The sequence below is a fragment of the Balaenoptera physalus genome, assembly GCF_965194825.1.
Source record: "Balaenoptera physalus genome assembly, chromosome: 4".
In the NCBI taxonomy this organism is placed as follows: domain Eukaryota; kingdom Metazoa; phylum Chordata; class Mammalia; order Artiodactyla; family Balaenopteridae; genus Balaenoptera; species Balaenoptera physalus.
The window spans coordinates 11,880,209-11,907,162 of record NC_138891.1 but is presented as its reverse complement, the minus strand read 5'-3'; the positions used below and the strand labels follow the sequence as shown (position 1 = coordinate 11,907,162).

Here is a 26,954-nt window from a genome sequence, read left to right as displayed (position 1 = left end):
TGATTGCAGGTAGAGAAGAAATAAATCAACATTTGGGTGTTTACTGTGGCCCTGGGACAGTATTAGACTCTTTATATCTCATTTACCAATACAGTCATCCTTTGGGTTAAGTAATTTCCCCCTCATTTTACGTTTGAGTAAATTGACGCTCACAGAGTTTAAATAAGTACCCCAAGGTCACACATGAAGGTGTGGTGGGTCTTCGAGGCTTTCAGGACTGGGTTGCCTCCCTAGTGCCTGATTTCTCTAGGTCAGGGTAGTCATTACCTCTTGCTATTAAGCAAGTAGTCAGGGTTTTTCCGGGTAGCAGGTGACTATTGTGCTTCTCAGACTCTGGAGAAGGGCCCAGTGCAGTCTTTCTAAGGCTATGTGAACATGGGTGTCTTTCTCCATGGGCGATAGTATCTGTCGTAGTCCAGTAGGCCACTCTGAATTGGCTAGCTGTTGGGACCCTTTGTTTAGTTCTTACGATTGTTCTCCTGTTGGCTGTTGGTGCTTGTAGCTGGGAGTGAAGGAAAGATTGTGTTTGTAAACTGCAACTTAAGACACACTCCTTTGCTTTTCCTTAGGGTGGCGGCCTAAGGGGCTACTAGTTGCACATCTTCATGAACACAAATCTGCTGTGAATCGCATTAGAGTCTCTGACGAACATTCACTTTTTGCCACATGTTCAAATGATGGCACAGTGAAAATCTGGAACAGTCAGAAGATGGAGGGGAAGACTACCACCACCAGGTAACCTATGCATAGGCGGAGAGTCCAACCATCCATCCATTCAGTCCGCAAGTATTTATTGAGTGCTCATTCCGTGACAGGTGCTATTTTAGGTACCAGCGATACAGTAATGATAAATGGACACAAATACATGTTCTGTGGAGCTTTCCTTCTAGTGGGAGGTGACAGACAATAAACAGTGTAAATAAGTAAAACATACAGTGTATTAGGTGGTAAAATACATTATGGAGAAAAATATAGCAAAAAAAGAGAGAGAGAATGCAGTAGGTGGGGTAGAGTAGAGTTTAAAGAACTCATCTGCTGCCTCACGGAGAAGATGTCATTTAAAGAGACACCTGACAAAGGTGAGAGAAAATGCCATGTGGATGTCTTGGGGAAGAGCATTCTAGGCAGCAGACACAGGGGCTTCAGAGGTTCTGAGGCAGAAAGATGTTTGGCACGTTTGAGGAAGAGCAGAAAGGTCTGTGTGAGCGGGAAAGAGGGTCAGAGGGCCCGAATTATACAGGGCCTTGCAGGCTATTGTGAAGGACTTGGACTTTGACTCTGAGTGAGATGGGAGCCTTTGGACGGTCCCGAGTGGTGGAGAGACATGATCTGAATTAAACTTCCACAGAATTACTCTGGCTCTTGTGTTGAGAATAGACTGAAGAGGTGCAGGGCAGAAGTATTACGAGGCTTTTTCTGTAATTGAGCGAGAGGGGGAGGTAGTGGGAAATGATCAGATTCTGGGTATGTTTTGATGGTAGAGCCATCAAGATTTGCTGAATGGGTTAGAGGGAGTATGAGCATGGGAAAAGTCGGAAGATGATGGAGTGGCCAGCTGTGTAAGGACAACACGTATTGTAAGATGACCCACTGGAGTAGTCAAGAGAGAGGTAATTATTGAAATCTTTAAGACTCTTCATATATGCATGATGTGATTATGATAAGTGGGATTATAAGAATTATTTTAGGTTTGTACAACTTTATAGTTATCTCCCTACTTGATATTCATATTTGTTCTGTGCCTAGTTTGGTCTGGGTCTGAAAAGCTACTAGAAATCAAAATTGAATCTGACATGAAAAGATGTGGGGAACCTTTGGTGCTTTTCTCCTTATCATTTCATTGACCAGAGTTAACCACAAAATGGTCAAACAACAAAATATCTTTGATAAACTAAAATAATTCAAAAGTTTACCCCTTACCAACCTGATATGATTTTGTTCTGTTTATTTTTTTAAAAGAGCTCTATATTTTTACAACATGCTTAATTCTTTTTCATGTTCATTCTGCCTTGGCATTGCATTGGTAAGAACATAAATCGAAAACCAGTAAAAGAATCCTGGCTCCATGTAGCAATTTTTTGTCCATATTTTATTACAAAATTTTCAAACCTCAAGTAAAGTTGAGTTTTGCAGTGAACAAGCATATGCTTGCTGCAAGATTCTAAATAATTAATAATTTTACTATATTTGCTATGTCATATAATTATCCATCCTCCTATCAATTCATCTTTTAAAAATGTGTTTCAAAGTGAGTTGCAGACATGAGGAGACTTCCCCTAAAAACTTCAGCATGCATATTGTTAATATTTGTTTATATTTCTCCTTTTCTTTTTTGGTATAAAATTCATATGCTGTGAAGTACACAGATCTTAAATGTTCCATGAGTTCCAGCAAATACACACACCTGTGCAACTTAAACCACACTCAAGATACAGGCATAACCAGGACGAACCCTCATGTTCCTTTGCATAAAATCCCTGCCTCCTCCCTGCCTACAACCATTCTTTTGATTTTCCCCCACCATTATTAACATTTTGATTAATATTTTAAAAACCTCTTCTGATAATTATTTTCCAAATGGTTCTTTGTTACTGTCATCATTAGTTGCATTCATTATTGCTTTTATTAGGAGGATGAGTTTAATTAACTTGAGTAAACTTAACTTTGCAAAAACCTCTCTTGTTAATTCCAAATGATCTTTATGACAGAGCCATGCCTTCTGTATCCCAGTGTCATATTTTAGGCAGTGGTATACCAGAAAATGTGGCAATTTAGCTGACAGTAACTGTAGTCTTTGGGAAGTTTGTATGATGATTAGGAGATTGGGTTCCCTCTGGCCACAGCTGCTCTCTTGCTTTGCTGTAACACCTGCTTTCTTGTTTGTGGACTGCAGTAGGCCTTGGCTTGGAGGTGCTTCATTCTAGGTCCAGGGAGGGGAAGGGGGGAACGGAATAGAAAGTGTTGCTCTCATCACATGCCTTTGTGAACTGATGAGGGAGAAGGAGCCCATTATTATTGCTAGAACCGTGTGGGGAGCAGCTGGTGGCTGGGAAAGAGCAGCAAAAGTGATATTATATTTTCTTAGGAAATCTACTAGTACATTCTGACTACTGAGGCTTTTCCCCTATGCATTATGTTGGCTGACCACCGTTTCCAGTTCTGACTTTCTCATTGAATTTGGATTGGTGATTTAGGCCATCTGGATCTTGGCTCTGCCACTTTCTTCTTTCTTATTTGAGTTAAACTTTTAGTTTGTCCCTTGGGGACTAATTCTTGAAAAATTGCTGTTTTTTTACACTTTTACATAGATTTTTTTCAAATTAATCCTTCATAGTATTCTAAACTGTATTTTCCATATATGCTTTTTGTGCAACCCCATTTTTGGCTCATTTAGCTTCTCAATTTTAGGGAATATTGATGTATTTGGTACTTGCCGAATTTGATGGTAAAATATCTAAGAGGAGTTTTGTCCCAATGAAGAGCTGAAACAATATGAAGCGTGTGCAAGAAAGTTATCAGTGTTAAGATTACATATTTTAGAGTCACAGATAGTGTTGGAAGCTGAAATTTTTGAGTGGTATCGCTACCCTAAACTAAAGGGCTATAAAGCCCTGAGGAGGCCTGAGGCCTGAATTTTACAAAATTGAATTTTGGGGACAGGAAGCGAGTAGTCAGAAAAGAAGGGAGAAGAAACCATTTAAGTTATGTCATACTGCAACAGAAGAGAGGGTTTAAGAAAGGGACTTATAAACAGCTCTCAAATGCAGTAAAAAAGCCAAGTGGCATGAAAGCCTAGTAAAGCATTTGGGTGTTCTCACACAGTGCCCTTTGGTGAAGTATAGTTCATACATCGATAATCCCTGGAGGGCTTTTGGGCATTATATATTACAAGCCTTTATGATATACATATCCTAAGGAGATACTAAGAACAAACTGAGAGATTTAGTTTTAAGGTTGTTCAGATTGGCTTTCTTTTTAATTGTAAAAAACTGGAAGCAAACCAAAAGTTCACCAGTAGGGGTGAAAATGGATAAATAAGTGATTGTTGTGGAAGTACATTTTTTTGATATGGAATATATTGATATAGTGTGTGGAAATATAGGTTTGAGAAGTAGGTTTAAGAACCCAGGTAGGGTTTCTGTTTTTAGAATGACAGAGTGAGGACTTTAAAAAATCTGTTCCTCTATAAAAACAATGAGAACACTGGCAAAAACTGTCAAAATCAACTTTTTCAGAATTCTAGAAATTAAAGTCCTACATCAATCTGAAAATTGTTATTCAAGAAAAACAGCTGACTCTCAGAACAGTGTGCCATGTATGTGGTCCCCAGTTTCATCCCTCACTACCAAGCTCTGTGATGGCTTTGAAGACTAAGTCCCACAACTACAGTAACTATGAAAACCAACAGCTAAGTAGCCACTGGCAGGGTCGTAATGGCTTTGGAACTCCCCCAAAGCCCCATCTCCAGAGAATTGTCACTATTTGACCAGCTTGCTGAAAAGCTCCATAATCAGGGCCTATCTTTATTTGACCTGACTATTACCTTGTTCTTTGAGAAAAACTCTACCCATAGGGCATTTGTTGAAATTATTGGTGGTATTTATTTAACATTGCAGCTGCCTGAGGTGGCATTCCCAGTTGTAGCTCATAAGAGGCTGACAAAAAACTTTAAAGCAAGAGTGAGATATCAGTAGGGGCCTTTTGAAAAGTTTGGATGTATTCATGGGTATCTGTAAGACCACATGCACTTGAACGGTTGTGCACAAGCCCAAGGAAGAACTGAGGAGACCCCAGGTTCTCACCTCTGGCTGACCTTGAGACTCTCTGCAAGCAGGAAATGAAGGATAAGGCCAAGTTGTAAACTGCTTTGCTGAAGGTGTGCCACAGCGAGCACAGAGAGCCTCAACAAAGGCTGGAGCCCTTATCAGTTCATGAGATGTAAGGAAATGTCATTAGCTGACCACTAATCTAACTGAACAAAGGGTTCAGTGGCCACACATGAGAAAGAATACAGACTTTGTAGAATTAGTCCAGGCAAGTCACTAAACAAACAGCAACAACATTGGTATATTATTTCTGAAGTTGATACATATCAATTAGAATATCCAGTTTTGGACAAAAATTGCAGGTCAGGCAAAGAAATCAGAAAGTGTGTCCTATACACAGGAAAAAATGCAGGTAATAGAAACAGTACTTCACTGATCCCAGACTTTGGACTTACTAGACAATGACTTTAAATTAGTGACTAAAAATATGTTCAAAGAATTAGAAGAAACCATGTCTAAAGGGTTGAAAGGAAAGTATGAGGAAAATGTCTCAACAAATAGATAATGTCAAAGGGATAGAAATGATAAACAGAAATCCTGGAGTTGAAAAGTATAATAACTGAAACGAAAAATTCAGGGCTGAACAGCAGATTTCAACTGGCAAGAGAAAAAACCAGGGACTTGATGATAGATCAGTTTGACATCCATTCAGAGGTATAAAAACTAAAAAAGAATAAAGAAAACTGAACAGAGCCTCAGAGACCTGTGGAACCAACATACACATGATAGGAGTCCCAGAAGGCAAGGAGAGAGAAAAAGGAGCAGAAAGAATATTTGAAGAAAAAGTCATTTGAAACTCCCCCAGATTTGACCACAAAAAATTAATCTGCACATCTGAGAAGCCCAACGAACTCCAAGTAGGGTAAAGATCAAAGAGAGCCATACTAGAGACATTATAGGTAAATTGATGAAAGACACAGAGAAAATTTTGAAGCAGCACAGAAATGTGACTCATCTCGTACAAGGGGTCTTCAGTAAGGTTAACAGCTGACATTTCATCAGAAAATGATGGAGCCTGGAAGTCAGTGGGATGATGTATTCAGAGTCTTGAAAGAAAGAGACTGTCAATCAATAATTCTATATCCAGCAGAATTGTCTTTCAGAAACAAAGGAGAAATTAAGACATTCCAAGTTAAATAAAAATAGGGAATTTATTGTTAGCAGATTTTCTCTAAAAGAAATACTAAAAAGAGTCTGTTGTGCTGAAAGGAAAGGACATGAGACTAACTTAAACCACATGAAGAAATAAAGAGCATGGGGTAAAGGTAGATACATGAGTGAATATAAGACAGTACAAATTATTTTTTTCTGTAACTCTTTTTACCTGCCATCTGATTTGAGAGAAGACTATATAAAGAAATAATTATAAAACTGTGTTGATGGGCTTATAATATATAAAGGTGTAATTTGTATTACATTAATAGTACAGACAAGGGAGAAGGGAACAGATATATTGGAGCAAAGTTGGTATTAATCTGATTGTTTTTAGACGTTAATTGTATTTCCCAGGGAAACCACTAAAAGAAACACTTAAAAACATTTAGTAAAACACAAAAACACATAGTAAAAGAAACTAGGGAATTAAAATGTTGTACTAGAAAATATCTTTTTAACACAAAAGAAGGCAGCAGTGGTGGAATAGAAGAGCAACAACAACCAGAAAAAAAAAAAAACTCATGTAAGACACAGAGAAAACAAATAGCAAAATGTCAAACATAAGTCCTACCTTATTGGTAATTCCATTAAATGTAGTCAAAAAGCAGAGTTGGCAGAAAGTATGACAAAATATGATATGACTATGTGTTGTCCACAAGAGACAACACTTTAGATTCAAAGACACAGTGTGAGAGTAAAATGACTGAAGAAAAAGATACTTCATGCAGACAGTTCCTAAAAGAGAACTGGAGCGGCTATGCTAATATCAGACAGAATACATTTTAACACAAAAATTGATACTAGAGACAGACAAGGACATTTTATAATGACAAAAGCGTCAGCGCATCAGGAAAACATAGCAATTACAAACAAATGCCACCAACAGCAGAGCCCCCGAATGGAGAAAAAACTGACAGAATTGAAGGGGAAAATAGACAATTCAACAGTAATAGTTGGAGACTTCAGTACTCTGCTTTCATTATAGTTGGATCAACAAGGCAGTAGAAGACTTGAACAACACTGCAGACCCACCAGCTCTAACATACAACTATAGAACGCTCCACTCAACTACAGCAGAATACATATTCTTCTCAGGGGCACATGGAACACTTCCAGGTTAAATCATATCTAGGACAGAAAACAAGCTTCAGTAAATTTAAAGGCACTGAGCCATATCAACATATATGTTCTTTAACCACAGTGGAATGAAACTAGGTATCAGTAACAGAAAGCAGTTTGGAAAATTCACAGGTATGTGGAGATTAAGCAACACATGGCAAAATAAGCAGTGGTTCAAAGGGAAACTAGAGAATATTTTGAGATGATTGAAAATGAAAACACAGCATACCAAAACTTAGGGATGCAGTTAAAGGAGTGTTCAAAGAGAAATTTATATCTGTACACATGTGTATTTAAAGAGTAGAAAGATCATAAATCAGTAACTTAGCCTTAACCTTAAAAATCTAGAAAAACAAGAGCAAAGTAAACCCAAAGCAAGTAGAAGGAAGGAAATCATAAAGACTAAAGAGGAAACAAATGAAATAGGGAATAGAAAATAAAGATGAAAAACCAACAAAAGCAGAAGTCAGTTCTTTGGGAAGATCAAAATTAGCAAAGCTTTTCTACAATAACCAATTAAAAACAGGGAGAGGACTCAAAGAATTAGGAATGGAAGAGGGGATGTTACTGTTGAGTACACTACTGTGGAGTACCGAGGAATACTATGAACAGCTGTATGCCAACAAATTAAATGACCTAGATGAAATGGACAGATTAGATTCCTAGAGAGATACAACCTATCAAAAGTGAATCAAGAACAAATAGAAAATCTGGATAGACCTAAAACAAAAGATTAAATTAGTAAGTAAAAGAAAAACTTCCCACAAAGAAAAACCCAGGCTGAGATGGCTTCATGGTGAATTCTACCAAATGCTTCATGAATTAACACCCATCCTTCAAAAACTTTTACAAAAAATAGATGAGGGAACATTTCCTAACTCATTCTATAAGGCCAGTGTTACCCTGATACCACAGCCAGACAAATATATCACAAGAAAACAGCAGACCAAGACCCACAGTTAATATGGGCATTAAAATCCTCAACAAAATACTAGTAAACTGAATTCAACATAATAAAGGATTATATACCACGACCAAGTGCAGTTTATCCCAAGAAACAAACCCTTTTCAACATATGAAAATCACTCAATGAATATATCATATTAATAAAGGATGAAGACCACATATGATCTCAAAAGACTCTCAGAAAACATTTGATAAAATCTAACACCATTTTACGATTAAAAACAATTCAACAAACTAGTTATAGACGAGTACTGATAAGGACATCTATGAAAAGCCCGCTAACATCATACTTGACGGTGAAAGACTGAAAGCTTTCCCCTAAGGTGAGCCAGATAAGAATGTCCACTCTCACTGCTTTCATTCAGCATTGTACTGGAGGTTCTCGGTGGGACAGTTAGATAAGGAAAAGAAATATAAGGCATGCAGATTGGAAAGGAAGAAGTAAAACTATTAGCTGACAGTATGATCCTGTATGTAGACTGTCTTAAGCAATAAAAAGAAAAAACGGAGGGACCTTCAAGATGGCGGAGGAGTAAGATGTGGAGATCACCTTCCTCCCCACAAATACAAAGATACATCTACATGTGGAACAACTCCTACAGAACACCTACTGAACGCTGGCAGAAGACCTCAGACTTCCCAAAAGGCAAGAAAATCCCCATGTACCTGCGTAGGGCAAAAGAAAAAAGAAAAAACAGAGACAAAAGAATAGGGTCGAGACCTGCACCACTGGGAGGGAGCTGTTAAGGAGGAGAAGTTGCCACACACTAGGAAGACCCTTCACTGGCGGAGATGGGGGCTGGGAGGGGGGGAAGCTTCATAGCTATGGAGGAGAGCGCAGCAATAGGGGTGCAGACGTCAAAGCGGAGAGATTCCCACAGAGGATTGGTGCCGACCAGTAATCACCAGCCTGAGAGACTTGTCTGCTCACCTGCCAGGGCGGGTGGGGCTGGGAGCTGAGGCTCCGGCTTTGGAGGTCAGATACCAGGGAGAGGACTGGGGTTGGCTGCGTGAAGACAGCCTGAAGGGGCCTTGTGTGCCACAGCTAGCCGGGAGGGAGTCCGAGAAAAAGTCTGGACCTGCCTAAGAGGTAAGAGACCATTGTTTCGGGGTGCGGGAGGAGAGGGCATTCTTTCCCTGTCTGCCCACAGAAGGCAGAGCACCGCTTAAGTGAGCTCCAGAGATGGGCTTGAGCCACAGCTATCAGCTGGGACCCCAGAGACAGGCATGAAATGCTGACGCTGCTGCTGCAGCCACCAAGAATCCTGTGTGCAAGCAGGATTTGCTCCAACCAAAAGACATAGACTGGCTGAATGTATACAAAAACACAACCTGTATATATGCTGTGTCAGTGTGTCACTATCCACACCCTCCGGGGAGCCTGTGCAGCACGCCACTGCCAGGGTCCCGTGATCCAGGGACAACGTCCCCAGGAGAACACATGGTGCGCCTCAGGATGTTGCAACGTCATGCTGGTCTCTGCTGCCACAGGCTCGCCCCGCATTCCAGTTATAACTACTGTACCCCTCCCTCCCCCTGGCCTGAATGAGCAAGTGTCCCCTAATCAGCCACTGCGTTAACCCCTTTCTCTCTGGGTGGGAACACATGCCTGAGGGCAACCTACACACAGAGGTGGGGCCAAAACCAAAGCTGAAACCCAGGAGCTGTGTGAACAAAGAAGGGAAAGGGAGATTTCTCTGTTCAGCCTCAGGAGCAGCGGATTAAATGCCCACAATCAACTTGATGTACCCTGCATCCGTGGAATACCTGAATAGACAACAAATCATCCAAAAATTGGTGGACTTTGTGAGCAACTGTAGACTTGGGGTTTGCTTTCTGTGAGTGATTTGTTTCTGATTCTTACATTTATCTTAGTTTAGTCTTTAGCGCTTGTTATCATTGGTGGATTTGGTTATTGGTTTGGTTGCTCTATTTTTTGTATTTTTAAAAAATAATTTTAATAATTTTTAAAATTTATTTTTAATTTTTTTTCTTTCTTTTTTTCTCCCTTTTCTTCTGAACCATGTGGCTGACAGGGTTTTGGTGCTACAGCCTGGTGTCAGGCCTTAGCCTCTGAGGTGGGAGAGCTGAGTTCAGGACATTGGACCACCACAGACCTCCCGGCCCCATGTAATATCAATCGGCGAGAGCTCTCCCAGAGATCTCCATTGCAACACTAAGACCCAGCTCCACCCAATGGCCAGCAAGCTCCAGTGCTGGACACCCCATACCAAACAACTAGCAAGACAGGAACACAGCACCACCCATTAGCAGAGAGGCTGCCTAAAATCATACTAAGTTCACAGACACCCCAAAACACACCACTGGATGCAGCCCTGCCCACCAGAAAGACAAGATCCAGCCCCATCCACCAGAACACAGGCACCAGTCCCCTCCACCAGGAGGCCTACACAAGCCACTGAACCAACCTCACCCACTGGGGGCAGACACCAAAAACAATGGGAACTACGAACCTGCAGCCTGCGAAAAGGAAACCACAGACACAGTAAGTTAGACAAAATGAGAAGACAGACAAATATGCAGCAGATGAAGGAGCAAGGTAAAAACCCACCAGACCAAACAAATGAAAACGAAATAGGCAGCCTACCTGAAAAAGAATTCAGAGTAATGATAGTAAAGATGATCCAAAATCTTGGAAATAGAATGGAGAAAATACAAGAAATGTTTAACAAGGACCTAGAAGAACTAAAGAGCAAACAAACAATGATGAACAACACAATACATGAAATTAAAAATTCTCTGGAAGGACTCAATAGCAGAATAACTGAGGCAGAAGAACGCATAAGTGACCTGGAAGATAAAAGAGTGGAAATAACTACTGCAGAGCAGAATAAAGAAAAAAGAATGAAAAGAATTGAGGACAGTCTCAGAGACCTCTAGGACAACATTAAACGCACCAACATTCGAATTCTAGGGGTCCCAGAAGAAGAAGAGAGAAAGGGACTGAGAAAATATTTGAAGAGGTTATAGTTGGAAACTTCCCTAACATGGGAAAGGAAATAGTCAAGTCCAGGAAGAACAGATAGTCCCATACTTCCCCTTGGATAAATCCAAGGAGAAACATGCCAAGACGCATATTAATCAAACTGCCAAAAATTAAATACAGGGCTTCCCTGGTGGTGCAGTGGTTAAGAATCCGCCTGCCAATGCAAGGGACATGGGTTCGAGCCCTGGTCTGGGAAGATCCCACGTGCCGCGGAGCAACTAAGCCCGTGAGCCACAACTAAGCCTGTGAGCCACAACTACTGTAGCCCGTGCACCTAGAGCCCGTGCTCCGCAACAAGAGAAACCACCGTAATGAGAAGCCTGTGCACAGCAAGGAAGAGTAGCCCCTGCTCACTGCAACTAGAGAAAGCCCACGCGCAGCAACGAAGACCCAACACAGCCAAAAATAAATATATAAAAAAATAAAAAAATAAAAATTAAATACGAAGAAAAAATATTAAAAGCAGCAAGGGAAAAGCAACAGATGACATACAAGGGGGAATCCCCATAAAGTGAATAGCTGATCTGTCAGTTGAAACTCTGCAAGCCAGAAGGGAGTGGCAGGACATATTTAAAATGATGAAAGGGAAAAACCTACAACCAAGATTACTCTACCCAGCAAAGGTCTCATTCAGATTCGTTGGAGAAATTAAAAGCTTTACAGACAAGCAAACGTTAAGAGAATACAGCACCACCAAACCAGCTTTACAACAAATGCTAAAGGAAGTTCTCTAGGCAGGAAACACAAGGAAAGGAAAAGACCTACAAAAAGAAACCCAGAACAATTACGAAAATGGTAATAGGAACATACATATCGATAATTACCTTAAATATAAATGGATTAAATGCTCCAACCAAAAGACATAGACTGGCTGAATGGATACAAAAACACAACCTGTATATATGCTGTCTGCAGGAGACCAACTTCAGACCTATGAACACATACAGACTGAAAGTGAGGGGATGGAAAAAGATATTCCATGCAAATGGAAATCAAAAGAAAGCTGGAGTGGCAATTCTCATATCAGACAAAACAGACTTTAAAATAAAGACTATTACAAGAGACAAAGAAGGACACTACAGAATGATCAAGGGATCAATCCAAGAAGAATATATAACAATTGTAAATATTTATGCACCCAACATAGGAACACCTCAATACATAAGGCACATCCTAACAGCCATAAAAGGGGAAATCATCAGTAACACAATCATAGTAGTGGACTTTAACACCCTACTTTCACCAATGGACAGATCATCCAAAATGAAAATAAATAAGGAAACACAAGCTTTAAATGATACATTAAACAAGATGGACTTAGTTGATATTTATAGGACATTCCATCGAAAAACTACAGAATACACTTTCTTCTCAAGTGCTCATGGAACATTTTCCAGGATAGATCATATATTGGGTCACAAATCAAGCCTTGGTAAATTTAAGAAAATTGAAATCATATCAAGTACCTTTTCCGACCACAATGCTATGAGGCTAGATACCAGTTACAGGAAAAAATCTGTAAAAAATACAAACACATGGAGGCTAAACAGTACACGACTAAATAACCAAGAGATCACTGAAGAACTCAAAGAAGAAATCAAAAAACACCTAGAAACAAATGACAATGAAAGCACGACCACCCAAAACCTATGGAACGCAGCAAAAGCAGTTCTAAGAGAGACGTTTATAGCAATACAATCCTACCTCAAGAAACAAGAAACATCTCAAATAAACAACCTGACCTTACACCTAAAGGAACTAGAGAAAGAAGAACAAAAAAACCCCCAAAGTTAGCAGAAGGAAAGAAATCATAAAGATCAGTTCAGAAATAAATGAAAAAGAAATGAAGGAAACAGTAGCTAAGATCAGTAAAACTAAACGCTGGTTCTTTGAGAAGATAAACCAAATTGATATACCATTAGCCAGACTCATCAGGAAAAAAAGGGAGAGGACTCAAATCAACAGAATTAGAAACGAAAAAGGAGAAGTAACAACTGACACTGCAGAAATACGAAGGGGCATGAGAGATTACTATAAGCAACTATATGCCAATAAAATGGATAACCTGGAAGAAATGGACAAATTCTTAGAAAAGCACAACCTTCTGAGACTGAACCAGGAAGAAATAGAAAATATCAACAGACCAATCTCAAGCACTGAAATTGAGACTGTGATTAAAAATCTTCCAACAAACAAAAGCCCAGGACCAGATGACTTCACAGGCGAATTCTATCAAATATTTAGAGAAGAGCTAACATCTGTCCTTCTCAAACTCTTCCAAAATATAGCAGAGGGAGGAATTCTCCCAAACTCATTCTACAAGGCCACCATCACCCTGATACCAAAAGCAGACAAAGATGTCACAAAAAAAGAAAACTACAGGCCAATATCACTGATAAACATAGATGCAAAAATCCTCAACAAAATACTGGCAAACAGAATCCAACAGTACATTAAAAGGATCATACACCATGATCAAGTGGGGTTTATCATCCCAGGAATGTAAGGATTCTTCAGTATACGAAAATCAATCAATGTGATAAACCATATTAACAAATTGAATGAGCAAAACTATATGATAATCTCAGTAGGTGAAGAAAAATCTTTTGACAAAATTCAACACCCATTTATGATAAAAACTCTCCAAAAAGTAGGCATAAAGGGAACCTACCTCAACATAATAAAGGCCGTATATGACAAACCCACAGCCAACATTGTTCTCAATGGTGAAAGACTGAAACCATTTCCTCTAAGATCAGGAACAAGACAAGGTTGCCCACTCTCACCACTGTTATTCAACATAGTTTTGGAAGTTTTAGCCACAGCAATCAGAGAAGAAAAAGAAATAAAAGGAATCCAAATTGGAATAGAAGAAGTAAAACTGTCACTGTTTGCGGATGACATGATTCTATACATAGAGAATCCTGAAGATGCCACCAGAAAACTACTATAGCTAATCAATGAATTTGGTAAAGTAGCAGGATACAAAGTTAATGCAGAGAAATCTCTTGCATCCCTATATACTAATGAAAAATCTGAAAGAAATTAAGGAAACACTCCCATTTACCATTGCAACAAAAAGAATAAAATACCTGGGAATAAACCTACCTAAGGAGACAAAAGACCTGTATGCAGAAAAAATAGACACTGATGAAAGAAATTAAAGATGATACCAACAGATGGAGAGATATACCATGTTCTTGGATTGGAAGAATCAACATTGTGAAAATGACTATACTACCCAAAGCAGTGTACAGATTGAATGCAATCCCTATCAAAGTACCAACGGCATTTTTCACAGAACTAGAACAAAAAATTTTGCAATTTGTGTGGAAACACAAAAGACCCCAAATAGCCAAAGCAATCTTGAGAACGAAAAATGGAGCTGGAGGAATCAGGCTCCCTGACTTCAGACTATAGTTCAAAGCTAAAGTAATCAAGGCAACATGGTACTGGCACAAAAATAGAAATATAGATCAATGGAAGAGGATAGAAAGCCCAGAGATAAACCCATGCACATGGTCACCTTATCTTTAATAGAGGAGGCAAGAATGTACAGTGAAGAAAAGACAGCCTCTTCAATAAGTTGTGCCGGGAAAACTGGACAGCTACATGTAAAAGAATGAAGTTAGAACACTCCCTAACACCGTATAGAAAAATAAACTCAACATGGATTAAAGACATAAATGTAAGGCCAGACATTATCAAACTCTTAGAGGAAAACATAGGCAGAACACCCTATGACATAAATCACAGCAAGATCCTTTCTGACCCACCTCCTAGAGAAATGGAAATAAAAACAAAAATAAACAAATGGGACCTAATGAAAGTTAAAAGCTTTCGCACAGCATAGGAAACCATAAAGAAGATGAAAAGACAACCCTCAGAATGGGAGAAAATATTTGCAAATGAAGCAACTGACAAAGGACTAATCTCCAAAATGTACAAGCAGCTCATGCAGCTCAATATCAAAAAAGCGAACAACCCAATCCAAAAATGGGCAGAAGACCTAAATAGACATTTCTCCAAGAAGATATACAGATTGCCAACAAACACATGAAAGGATGTTCAACATCACTAATCATTAGAGAAATGAAAATCAAAACTACAGTGAGGTATTACCTCACACCAGTCAGAATGGCCATCATCAAAAAAATCTACAAACAAAAAATGCTGGAGAGGGTGTGGAGAAAAGGGAACCCTCTTGCACTGTTGGTGGGAATGTAAATTGATATAGCCACTATGGAGAACAGTATGGTGGTTCCTTAAAAAACTAAAAGTAGAACTACCATATGACCCAGCAGTGCCTCTACTGGGCATATACCCTGATAAAACCATAATCCCAAACCACAATGTTTGTTGCAGCACTATTTACAATAGCCAGGAATGCAAGCAACCTAAGTGTCCATCGACAGATGGATAAAGAAGATGTGGCACATATACAGTGGAATATTACTCAGCCATAAAAAGAAATGAAATTGAGTTATTTGTAGTGAGGTGAATGGACCTAGAGTCTGTCATACAGAGTGAAGTAAGTCAGAAAGAGAAAAACAGATACCGTATACTAACACATATATATGGAATCTTAAAAAAAAAAAAATGGTTCTGACGAACCTAGGGTCAGGGCAGGAATAAGGACTCAGACGTAGAGAATGGTCTTGAGGACACGGGGAGGGTGAAAGGTAAGCTGGGACGAAGTGAGAGAGTAGCATTGACATATATACACTACGAAATGTAAAGTAGATAGCTAGTGGGAAGCAGCTGCATAGCACAGGGAAATGAGCTCTGTGCTTTGTGACCACCTACAGGGGTGGAATATGGAGGGTGGGAGGGAGATGCAAGAGGGAGAGGATATGGGGATATATGTATATATATAACTGATTAACTTTGTTATACAGCAGAAACTAACACAACATTGTAAAGCAATTACACTCCAGTAAAGATGTTAAAAAAAAAAAGAAAAACCTATTTGAACTAACATGAGTTCCACAAAGTTGCAGAATAGAAGATTATGTTGTATTTATGTGTACAAAGCTCAGTTGGATTTCTGTTTGCTAAGTGAACAATCCAAGGATGAAATAAAGGAAACAAGTCCATTTACTCTAGCATCAGAAAGAATAAAGTACTGAGAAATCAATTTAACAAAATAGTACAAGACTTGAATAGTGAAAGCTGCAAAACATTGAAAGAAGTGATATATAAAAAAAAGAAATTATAGAAGACCTAAATAAGTGGAAAGGCATCCCAATTGATCTTCAGATTCTATGAAATCCGTATGAAATTTCCAGCTGCCTCGTTCTGCAGAAATTGACATTCTGATCCTACAATTCATAAAGAAATGCAAAGGACTTAAATAGCCAAAACAGTCTTAAAATTTAGGAAAGAACCAAGTTTGAGAACTCACACTTCCAGATTTACTACGAAGCTACAGCAGTCAGGACACTGTATTACTGGCATAAGGATAAATATATTAATCAGTGGGCTAGAACTGACATGCAGAAGTGCATTTATGGTCATTGTTTTCTGAGAAGGGTGCCAGGACAGTTGTATGGGGGATAGAATAGCCTGAAAAGATGGTGCAGGGATTACTGGGCAGCCACATGCAAAAGAATGAGTTTGCAGAGAATTTTTCAAAATGGATCATAGACCTAAATGTAAGAGCTAAACTATAAAACTGAAGAAAACATAAGCATGTTGTTCTTCATGACCTTGGATTAGGCAAGAGTTTCTGAAATATACCATCAAAAAGCACAAGTGACAAAAAATAGATGTGACTTCATCAAAGTTATAAACATTTGTGCTTCAAAGGACACTGTCAAGAAAGCGAAAGGAAAACCCACAGAATGAGATAAATATTTTAAAATCATATGTTTAAGTACCCTGAATATATAAAGAACTCTTTTAACTCAACAATAAAAAAAAACAAAAAGCAGAGGATTCAGATAGTGTCGGTCCTTCATACCTGTGGGTTCTGTAGATTCAGTCAGCCATGGATAGAATATTTTCTGTGGATATGGAACCCTTGGATACAGAGGGCTGACTGTAAGGGACTAGAGCATTCACTGATTTTCGAATCCACTGGGGGTCCTGGAACCACTCCTCCAAGAATACGAAGGGGTAATTGTAGATTTCTCTCCAAATAGGACCAATATGAATACAAAAAAGATATTCCACGTCATTAGGGAAATCAAAACCACAGTGATTTACCACGTCACACCCACTAGAATGCTATAGTCAAAAAGACAATAACAGTGCTGGAGAGGATGTGGAGAAATTGGCACCTTTGTACATTGCTGGTAGGAATGTAAAATGATGCAGCAACTTTGGAAGAAAGTTGGCAGTTTCTCAAATGCTAAACATAGATTTACCTTATGACCCTGCAGTTTCATTCCTAGGTATTAACCCAAGAGAGCTGAAAACATTTGTTCACATGAAAATCTATAAACGAGTGTTCATAGTAGCATTATTCATAAAAGCCAAAAAGTGGAAACCAGAATGTCTATCAGCTATTGAACAGATAAACAAATGTGGTGTATCCATACACTGGAATATTATTTAGCCACAAAAAGGGATGAAATGCTGATGAATGCTACACAAGTCACTGAATTATACACTTTAAAATGTTATACTTTATGGTATACAAATTGTATTTCAGCAAAGCTGCTATTAACAAAAAGAACTAGAGAGGCATGATTAATGAAAAATATATAAAATATGATTCCATATTAATTTGAAAAGCAAATATGAATATATTGTAATATGCATAGAAAACTCTTTGGAAGGATATATAAGAAAATGTCAATAGTGTTCCTCTCTAGGTGGTAGAATTATGGTTTTACTTTTCTGTATTTTCTGTATTTCAATAATTTTTGTATATTTAATTTGTGTTAATTTGTATAATAAAATTAAATAAATTACAAAAGATAGAGATGAATAAATTTGGTGATTAGGGGCTTGTGACCTTTTGGGGGAATGGCCCCTTAGAAGGCTGAGTATGCAACCCTTGCGGAGGGCAGTGAAGGAGGGACTTTGTGGTGATGGGAGGCAGGCACCCCGTGTAGGTCATGGTCAAGAAGTTTGGCAGTGAACTTAAAGAAGGAGGATAGGCAGCTTGAGAGGTCAACGTGTGTGAGAGAGACTGAATAATTATAATAATATTGTGCATTAATGAATGTTTTATGACTTATATGTTATTTACACTATGTCCCAGTTGCATAAATTGGGCAGTCTTTGTTTTGTAAATGAGTAAACTGAGATGCAGAACAGGTTAATGGCTTGACTTAGATCATATGGGTTGTCAGAAGTAGAACTCAGCCCTTTGATTCCAAAGCCAGTGCCTTTCCTGCTGTGCCAAGCTGCATCTGAGGGATCATACAACTGCAGGGGTAAGAGTAGGGCTTAGGAATTGCAGAGAGGAAGGAGAACTGGGTCAGGGCCACAAGTATGGGAGTTCCAGCTGGAAAGGAGGATGGACAGTCTTTCTGTGATCAGAGAGAAGTGTGTGAAGATGGCCATTAAAAAATATCAGAAGAAAAGGTGATTTTGTACCAGTGCTTTTGAGGGAGATTATTGTTTTTGTTATGAGGTCAAGGAGTGAAACAGACCTCAGAGTAGTACTTTTTGTTTGTTAATAGTCATGTGGCTATTTAATATCAGCAATAATAATACTCTTGTGGCTTTTCAGAAATGCAGTCTTACTTTTCTTTTGTGCAGGTCTATTCTTACGTATAGCCGAATAGGGGGACGTGTCAAGACACTCACATTCTGCCAGGGTTCCCACTACTTAGCCATAGCGTCTGATAATGGTGCTGTCCAGCTTCTTGGAATTGAGGCCTCTAAGCTGCCCAAGTCTCCTAAAATTCATCCTCTACAAAGCAGGTATCTGTCTATCTTTTGTGTTTTTTAAACTGCATTTAGTGTACTGTGATAATTTAACCCTCCCTCTGTAATACAGTTTGGATCAACTGAGGACCTATGAGAATGTACTTCTTTTTTTAAGCACATGAAATAAATAAAATTGTTTTTCCAACTCAAATCTATCACACATAGTTTCAGGAAACTATGTCTGCTTATTTCTGCCAATTTGTCAAAAGGTCAGAAGGGCAGCTTTGAACTTGTGGCCCATCCCAGTCTGGAATCTGTCTGAATAACCTAATTATCAGTTACATCTTCTGTCTCAACTCTGGCTGGCTGATTTCAAAATGTGAGTGTTCTTCATTAAAGAAAATTCAAGTGTTGTCAGCATTTTGTTACTTGGCATTAAAACCTCTGGAGGTGAAGGGAACACAGAGCAGAGGTTTTAGTCAGATGATTTGCTTATCATTTTAAAAACAAGGTCCTGGCTGGTTTTATTTGAGAATTTCCTCCATTTCTTATAAATTGTGGTTGCCTGTAGATTAAACACATGCAAGGTAAGATATTTAAGATCAAGCAGGATAATTTTTCAACTGACTAGTATGTGCTGCACAATGAAAATTCCAGAAACGAATAAGATGTGTTGTACTCTCTAAGAAACCATAGTCTAGTGGGAGAGACAGACCAGTGAACAGATGATTTCAGTGCAGTGTGACAGTGTGCCCTGTGACAGGGATGGGGGGCTAGCTTGCAGGTGGATAAGGAAGAAGGCCTGGAGGGGGTGACACCAGATGTAGCCAAAGCAGAGTAGTTGAGTAGCGTGGGGCAGACATAGTGGTGGACCCACAGGAAGCAAGCAGAATGAACAGATGCTTACAGTTTAAGTGGATTATAAGTCACGTCCATTGGGTAGCTAAGGCAGAAAAGGGTGATTGTTGGGTCACCTGGGATTTTATTATTTGTATTGTTTTATTGTTTGTTCATTACTTTGTTTTGCCTTTGCAAATTAAAATATGTTATTTTTAACACATTCACTAAACAGACTTGGGTAGCTTTTGTCCAGGACATATTATAATAACCTTTAATTAAAGTCATTTCAGCAGCGAGTGGCTGTAGAGCAGCGTTCCTATGGAGTTCCGTGTAAATTAACAAAGACCTGTTGGCAAAATGTGTGGCGTGGTGACCCCTGGCAGCAGTGTGTACATTTTGTGCAGGAGAACACCTAAGCTGACAGCACTTTTCATTGCGAATGTTCAGTTTTTACTGTAAGCAGCACCGACTCCCTAGAGTGGGAGATTGTGCCCGGATGCTCAGCTTTCACTGCCTGACAGCGGGTGTTCCCAAGAAACCAGGCACGGGCCCTTCATTCAGTCCGGTCAGCTGTTGCCATGACTCTGAGTAATTAGAATCTATGACACCTTTTCACAATTTATTTGGCATTTGGACTTTTCACCATCACTTTAGGGAATATAGTCGGTGTTAGAAAATGTTTGCTGACCCTTGATAAAGCTGAAAGAGTAGCGTGTGCAAAAGCATGATATGTACTGATCAAGGAGGCTGGCCAGTATGTTTATGGTATTCTTTTTAGTTTTAAAATGCCTCCGCTTAAAAAAAATAGGTATATCCAAGGAATGGAATAGTACTTAAAAAGGAATCAATAATGTTCTTTTACACTGTTATTAGTAATAAAAGGGAACAAACTATGGATTCATGCAGCAACATTGATAAATCTTAAATCCTTTTTTGTCATGAAAGAAGTCAGACCTAAAAGGCTATAGTATGTTTCCAATTATATGCTATTCTGGAAAACATGAAATTATAGGGAGGAAAACAGATCCATGGTTACCACAGCTTGGGGATAGGGGTAGGGGGTGACTACAGAGGGGCTGCACAAGATACATTCTGGGGTGTGGAATTGTACTGTATGGTTCTGTGGTAGAAGATACAGGAAATGGATTTCTCATAATGCATAGAACTGTATACCACAAAATGAATTTTACTGTATATAAGATTAAAAAAAAAACAAAGCAACCGGGATATTGAGGGAGAGGTAGAGTGCAGCCTATGGCAGTCAGTCTAACTTTTGTACAGGTGAATCACATAGTCACGTGGAAGAGTAAGGGGAATCAAGGAGGCAGCTGAACAACTTGGGAAAACTGCAGGCTAATGACAAAAGGAGCTGAGCTCAAACGTTGTATTCTAGTTGGTTGTTTTTCACAGGGGTATGGTTTAATAATTCCAAAATGACTTTATTTGTACACTAGGGTTGAATAAGTAAGTAAACGTATTGTAGATAATGTGAGCCAGGTTTCTCACTGGAGGAAAGGAATTACAAACAAGGAAAGGGGGCTGGCTGGAATGCAGCCTGGTGCTGGATAGATATCGGTATGGACTCGATATCATTATGACTCATGACATACATCTTTGTGTATGTGTATACACACATGTATATATACACACACGTACATGTAGACACACACAAATAGATACAGAAATAGAGATGGGTCTGTGTGCATGAGGGTAGTATACAGAATATATTTCCTAGCTCTGGGCGTTGAGAGGGACTAGACACAGGGGCACCCCCATAGCGATGAACACTTAGCTCACAGACCTTGGTTTTAAATGCCATTCTCTAATAAAAGGAACCAGGACTCCTTGAAAAACTTGTTGATTCCAGAGCCTGGGCAGGGAAGACACAAGATGCGTCTGGAGCATCCTGTGATGCCAGAAGGTTAGGAATTGGTCAGTAAGAGCACATTGCAAGGGCATTTGAGCCAGCCTGACAGAGTGTCCCATGGGCAGACTTGGAGCAAGCTGAACAACAAGAGGCAACGACCGTGTTGGGTCATAACTCAGGATAAAATAAATGTCCACAAGTCCATACTGACGGAGACGAGCTGACAGAGAAGTGACAGCTTTTCCGTAGAGAAGAATTCTAATAAGCGTAGAAGGACCAAGGGAAATAGAACACCACAGGCATGATTTGTCCACAGATCCTAAAATTAGTGGACAGAAGTTTACACAGAAACAGGTTTTTGCATAGTCTGAAAAGCATTTCCCCTAAGTATAGAGTAGTTATAAATGGAAAAATAAAAAATAATAAGTTTACAGTGGAGGGTCCTGCCAGGCGCCACCTTAGCCACATGATCCAGGTGGACATCACCGGCATCACGTGCTGACGTCAGGTGCTCCCGTCTGTGCACTGAGACGGGCACATCACACGTGTGGGCTCCCTCTCAGTAAGGCACCAACTCTGTGAGAACACGTGACATGACATTCAGAAATGTCAAGGTCGTGAAAGGACAGACTGAGGCGCTGTCATAGGTGGAGGAGACGAAGGAAACGTGGCAGCTAGATGCCAGGCGGTGTCTTGGTCTGGAGCGGTTAGGTCACCAGTGGGAAAACTGGTGAAATCCAACCATGTTTTGTACCTTATGGGTACTGTACCAAGGTCAATTTCTTAGTTTTGATAAATGGTCTATGTTTATGTAAAGTGTTAGCACGAGGGGAAGGTGAGCGAAGGATATATGGAAGTCTGTGTACTATTTTTGCAACTCTTCTGTAGTTCTAAAATAATTTTTAAAAAATGGTCAGCTATCATTGTCTTATGGGTCACAGAGTTTTTATTTGTTGACCATGGTTAGAATATAGATTCATCTTCAGTGGAGAAGGGTACGGTGTTTTTAGTGACTGGAAAAGTGTTTACCTTTTGATGTGTGTCTCCTTAGAGTCCTAGACCAGAAGGAGGACGGCTGTGTGGTGGACATGCATCACTTCAACTCCGGGGCGCAGTCTGTGCTGGCCTACGCCACTGTGAACGGTGCTCTGGTGGGCTGGGACCTCAGGTCTTCCAGCAATGCCTGGACGCTGAGGCACGATCTTAAGTCAGGCCTCATCACTTCCTTTGCTGTGGACATCCACCAGTGCTGGCTCTGCATCGGTGAGCTGCCTTTCAAGTCCTTGGGTCTGGATGCTACTGTCTGGAGTGGCCTTCTTAGGAAAGCTCTTTCCTTTTTCTTCATTGGTAATTTTCCCCCGTCTCCTTTTTTTTCCCCATAATTATTATGTTATAATCACTTGCATTTTATTTATTTCATTAAAAAACAGATTTGAAAGAGTGAAATCAATATTCCAACGTATAAAACAATTTCTTCTTTCTCTTCTTTCTTAAATGAGCCTCTTCATAATCACTATAGTGATCAGATTTGCTGGCATTTTCTTATTCTGCCAGGGAAGCAGCAGGCTTAGTTTATGGATGAGAGCATTTGAATTTGGGCACACTCGGTTTTACATTCCATTAACCACTGGCAAGCTGCTTATTATAACTCTTTTGGGTCTTAGTATCCTCATCTTCAAATGGGGCTCATCCTTTCAAGGGCTGCTTTGAGGATTCAGTGAGGTAAAAGCATCCAGCACAGGAGAAGAGCTAAACAGTGGTTTCTTGCCTTGTGATTCCTCCCCGCCCGCCTTTCCTCAAATGCTGAAGATGTACCCTGTGCTCTTGCTTGCTGCTTTCCTGTGTTTTAGTTTCACCTTTTTCTCTCCTAGGGCTTTGAACCTGCCCCTTTAGAAGGTACTAGAGCTTATTCATTCCCACTTGGCACTCTTTTTCAGAAGAATTATAATCTGCTGCGCTTGAATATTGGTTTCTAGATTCCCTAACTTGCATTTGTGACATTAAGTATCTTTATTTTTATATAGTTTATATGAAATGCATTATTTTTTTGCCTTTTGTGTGACTAAACTGTACTGGTTTAGGAATATGTAATGCCAGGCCTAGAAGAGTAGCTATTACACACCAAGCAAATTAGCAAATGGCACTGGTGGTTCTCAGGGGGGCAGCCAGTACTGCTGTGGCTATTTGAGCCATTGTCCTGGAGAGGGGCAGGGTGACAGAGGGACCCGCTGCCCCTTTTGTCTTTTCCCACCCCCATCTCTCCACTGGAACTGGAGACCAATCTCGGTGTTAGGGTGGGCATTATTCTTTGGGATGGGGGGCCTTCTCTCTATGCGGTTTAAGGTGCCATGGGCAGATATGCACGCATTCACCCCAGTTTCTACTGTGATTGGACACCCGTGGCTGTCTCCAGAATGTTTCGGAGAAAAGGGCACATGGAAATGATTGAAACTGATGATAGCTGCAAAGCTGCTACCACTTTGGGATTGGTAAAGTGATCACTGAATGCCAGTAAACCACCTCTGGTTATTTAAGGCAGCCTGAACATTTTGAGTCATCAGATTCACTTCATGTCTTCTCTAGGCCTTCTGGGTTTTTTGTGGGCACTTCTGGCAGTTAGTAAGAGTCAGTAATTAATGAATCACTCGTTTTCACTTCACATCTGTTAGGCCGTTTTGTAGTAGCATTGTGCCAGTGCTTTGTATCTTTGGCGTAAGGCACTGTTTGACACTGGGGTTGGGGAGGGCAGCTTAGTGAAAACAAAGCCTTGTCTCCAAGTGGCTAAGCCACGTTGAACGCGCATCCGTACGAAGCTCGCGAATTACCACTTGATGACTGTAGCCTGCTGTGCTTTACCATGGGTGGTCACCTTCTGGACTTCTCCTCCCCTCAGGGACAAGCAGTGGCACCATGGCGTGTTGGGACATGCGGTTCCAGCTGCCCATTTCCAGTCACTGCCACCCTTCCAGGGCCCGCATCCGGCGCCTCTCCATGCACCCGCTGTACCAGTCCTGGGTGATCGCAGGTAAGAGGGAGGGCTGGCTCTCGGGGTTGGGGGCCTTTCTTGGAAAGTGCAGAACCCCCTGCTGCTTAGACTCATGTCCTTAGAGTTTTATTTTACATATGAGCCAAATGCTTGCTTTTGTTCAGTTCTGATTATGGAAGAAGTTCCCACCACTGATATCTCATTGTCATTTCTTATTTATCATGTTTCAGAATGATCTCATCAATCACACTACCACCTTCCATTCCTGTCTACCACCATTTCCTTTCCATTTATTTTCTTTCTCCTGTGTCCCCTATTTTTGCCAAAGTTGTCACCGTCTTCCTGGAAATCTTAAGTTAGAAGCCTTGAGTCATCCTTCTCAGCTGCCATTTCTGTTGAGTTTCTTGCAAGCTTCCCTCCCTTTCTCTTGTTGGGCATTCAAATTTTCTTGTATGGATTCTCGGGCAAGACACTTGGGCAAGTCTTTGAAACTCATTTTCCTCAACGGTAAAACGTGGTTAAAAATACTTAGCTAGCAGAGGTTGTAAGAATTTCAGAAAGCACATGAAACGCACATAGCCTGGCATGCAAGGAATGCTTGATAAGTGGTAGCTCTCGTTATTCTTATGTTTCCTCGCTGGTCCCCGTGCCTCTAGGCTCTTCCTGGTCCCTTCTCATCCACACGGTGCACCTCGTGCGCTGCTGTGTCGAGGTCATCGTGCTGCCAGTTTCAATGGCCATGACTCAGCCTGCATCTTACGTGATTTGTCACTTGGATGGTTGATCACTTCCTCTGTCTGAAACACTTTCCTCACCTGACTTTGAGGACATCACTCTCTTGGTTCTTGTGTTGATTGATTTGTTTGTTCTTCCTCCTCTTCCTACTTCTAAATGTGCCTATTTAAAGTCTTCCCTAAGATGTCTGATAGCCGACTGAAACTTGACCTGTCCAAGCTGAACACCGGGCTCCTCTCCACCAGCCGCCCGCCCCGCACCACCTCCTCCCCTGAGACAAGCCTGCTCTCCCTGCAGTGTTGTCCCAGGAAATGGCAGCATTCAGGCGCGAAGCTCAGGAGGAAGCCTGGCGTTGTCCTTGCTTCTTCTCTCTCATCCCACTTCCAGTCCATCAGCCAGTTTACATGTTCTGTCTTAAAATATGTCCAGAATTGAGCACCTTTTACTATTTCCATCACTGTCCCCCTAGTCCCAACAGCCATAATCTCTTGTCCCTATTAGTGCAACATCCTTGTAACTCCCTGCTTTTATTCTTACCTAAGACTGTTCTTTCTTCTGCTCAGTACCTTCCAGTGGCTCTCAAGTAACAGCCAAACTCCTCACCATGGCCCAGAGGCTTTATGGGATCTGTCCCTGCTACCTCACTGACACTCTTGATCAGTCAGGGTTCCAACAGGAAACACATGGCATACCCAAGGTAGGATAATTTGAGGAGGACTTATTGTCAGAGGAACTATTTACAAAGGTGTGGGTGTGAGACATCGTAGAACACAGTGCAGTAAAATGGGGCTCCAGCCACAGGGGCTTCCTGGCCTTTTCCTTGAACTAAGCACATTCCTGCTCTGGGGCCTCTGCATTTTTGGGGGGTTGTCACCACTAGGATGTAAGTTCTGTGAAAAAGGGATTTTTTTTGCATTATTTGCCTTCTTCTCCTCAGTGCCTAGGACAGTGACTGGTTCATAGTAAACATTGTTGGTTCAATAAATATTAATGAAGGAGTGAAGCCTAGGGTACTGTCACTCTCCTGCTCCAAATTACTTTTGAGAAAGCCTCTCTCAGGCCTGCAGCTTCCCTTCCCTAGAATCTTCCTTCCACTCTTCCTGTCACAGATGTGCTCCAGTCAGACCACAGCACCCAGACATGGGTGTGTGTGCTTTACTCCTTCCATCCTTTCTGCCTGAAGTGATCCATGCGCCACCTGTGTCTCCAGCCTCACTTGCTCTTTCCGTCCCAGTGACGACACCTCCACGAGGAGGCCTTGATTCTCACCCACTGGATGTGATCTTTGTCTTCCTGAGTGCAGGTGGAACTCTGCATTCTCTCTTTTTGTGCTCATTGTCTTATATTTTTTTCTTTCCTTCTAGACTGTAGGTTTCTTTTCTTTTTTTCTTTTTTTTAATAAATTTATTTATTTTGTTTATTTATTTGACTGTGTTGGGTCTTTGTTGCTGCGTGCTGGCTTTCTCTAGTTGTGGCGAGAGGGGGCTACTCTTCGGTGCGGTGCACGGGCTTCTCATTGCAGTGGCTTCTCTTGTTGCATAGCACAGGCTCTAGGCACATGGGCTTCAGTAGTTGTGGCACGTGGGCTCAGTAGTTGTGGTTTGCGGGCTCTAGAGCACAGGCTCAGTA

At 40.6% G+C, this 26,954-nt stretch overlaps 1 protein-coding gene across 7 annotated transcripts in view; it reads left to right on the top strand.

Moving 5' to 3' along the window:
* Positions 1–26,954, top strand: part of PIK3R4 (phosphoinositide-3-kinase regulatory subunit 4) — an 81,884-nt gene that overhangs the window by 51,859 nt on the left and 3,071 nt on the right. For 6 of the 7 annotated variants that reach the window (XR_014262826.1, XM_082459211.1, XM_082459206.1 and 3 more), the window contains 4 exons: positions 570–735; positions 18,787–18,951; positions 22,656–22,867; positions 24,498–24,629. Coding sequence is in view for 6 of the 7 variants with exons in the window: in XM_082459211.1 (XP_082315337.1) it covers positions 570–735; positions 18,787–18,951; positions 22,656–22,867; positions 24,498–24,629 (675 nt within the window). In the remaining variant the exon portion in view is untranslated. The remainder of the gene's footprint in view (positions 1–569; positions 736–18,786; positions 18,952–22,655; positions 22,868–24,497; positions 24,630–26,954) is intronic. The other variant, XM_082459210.1, reaches the window with a different exon arrangement.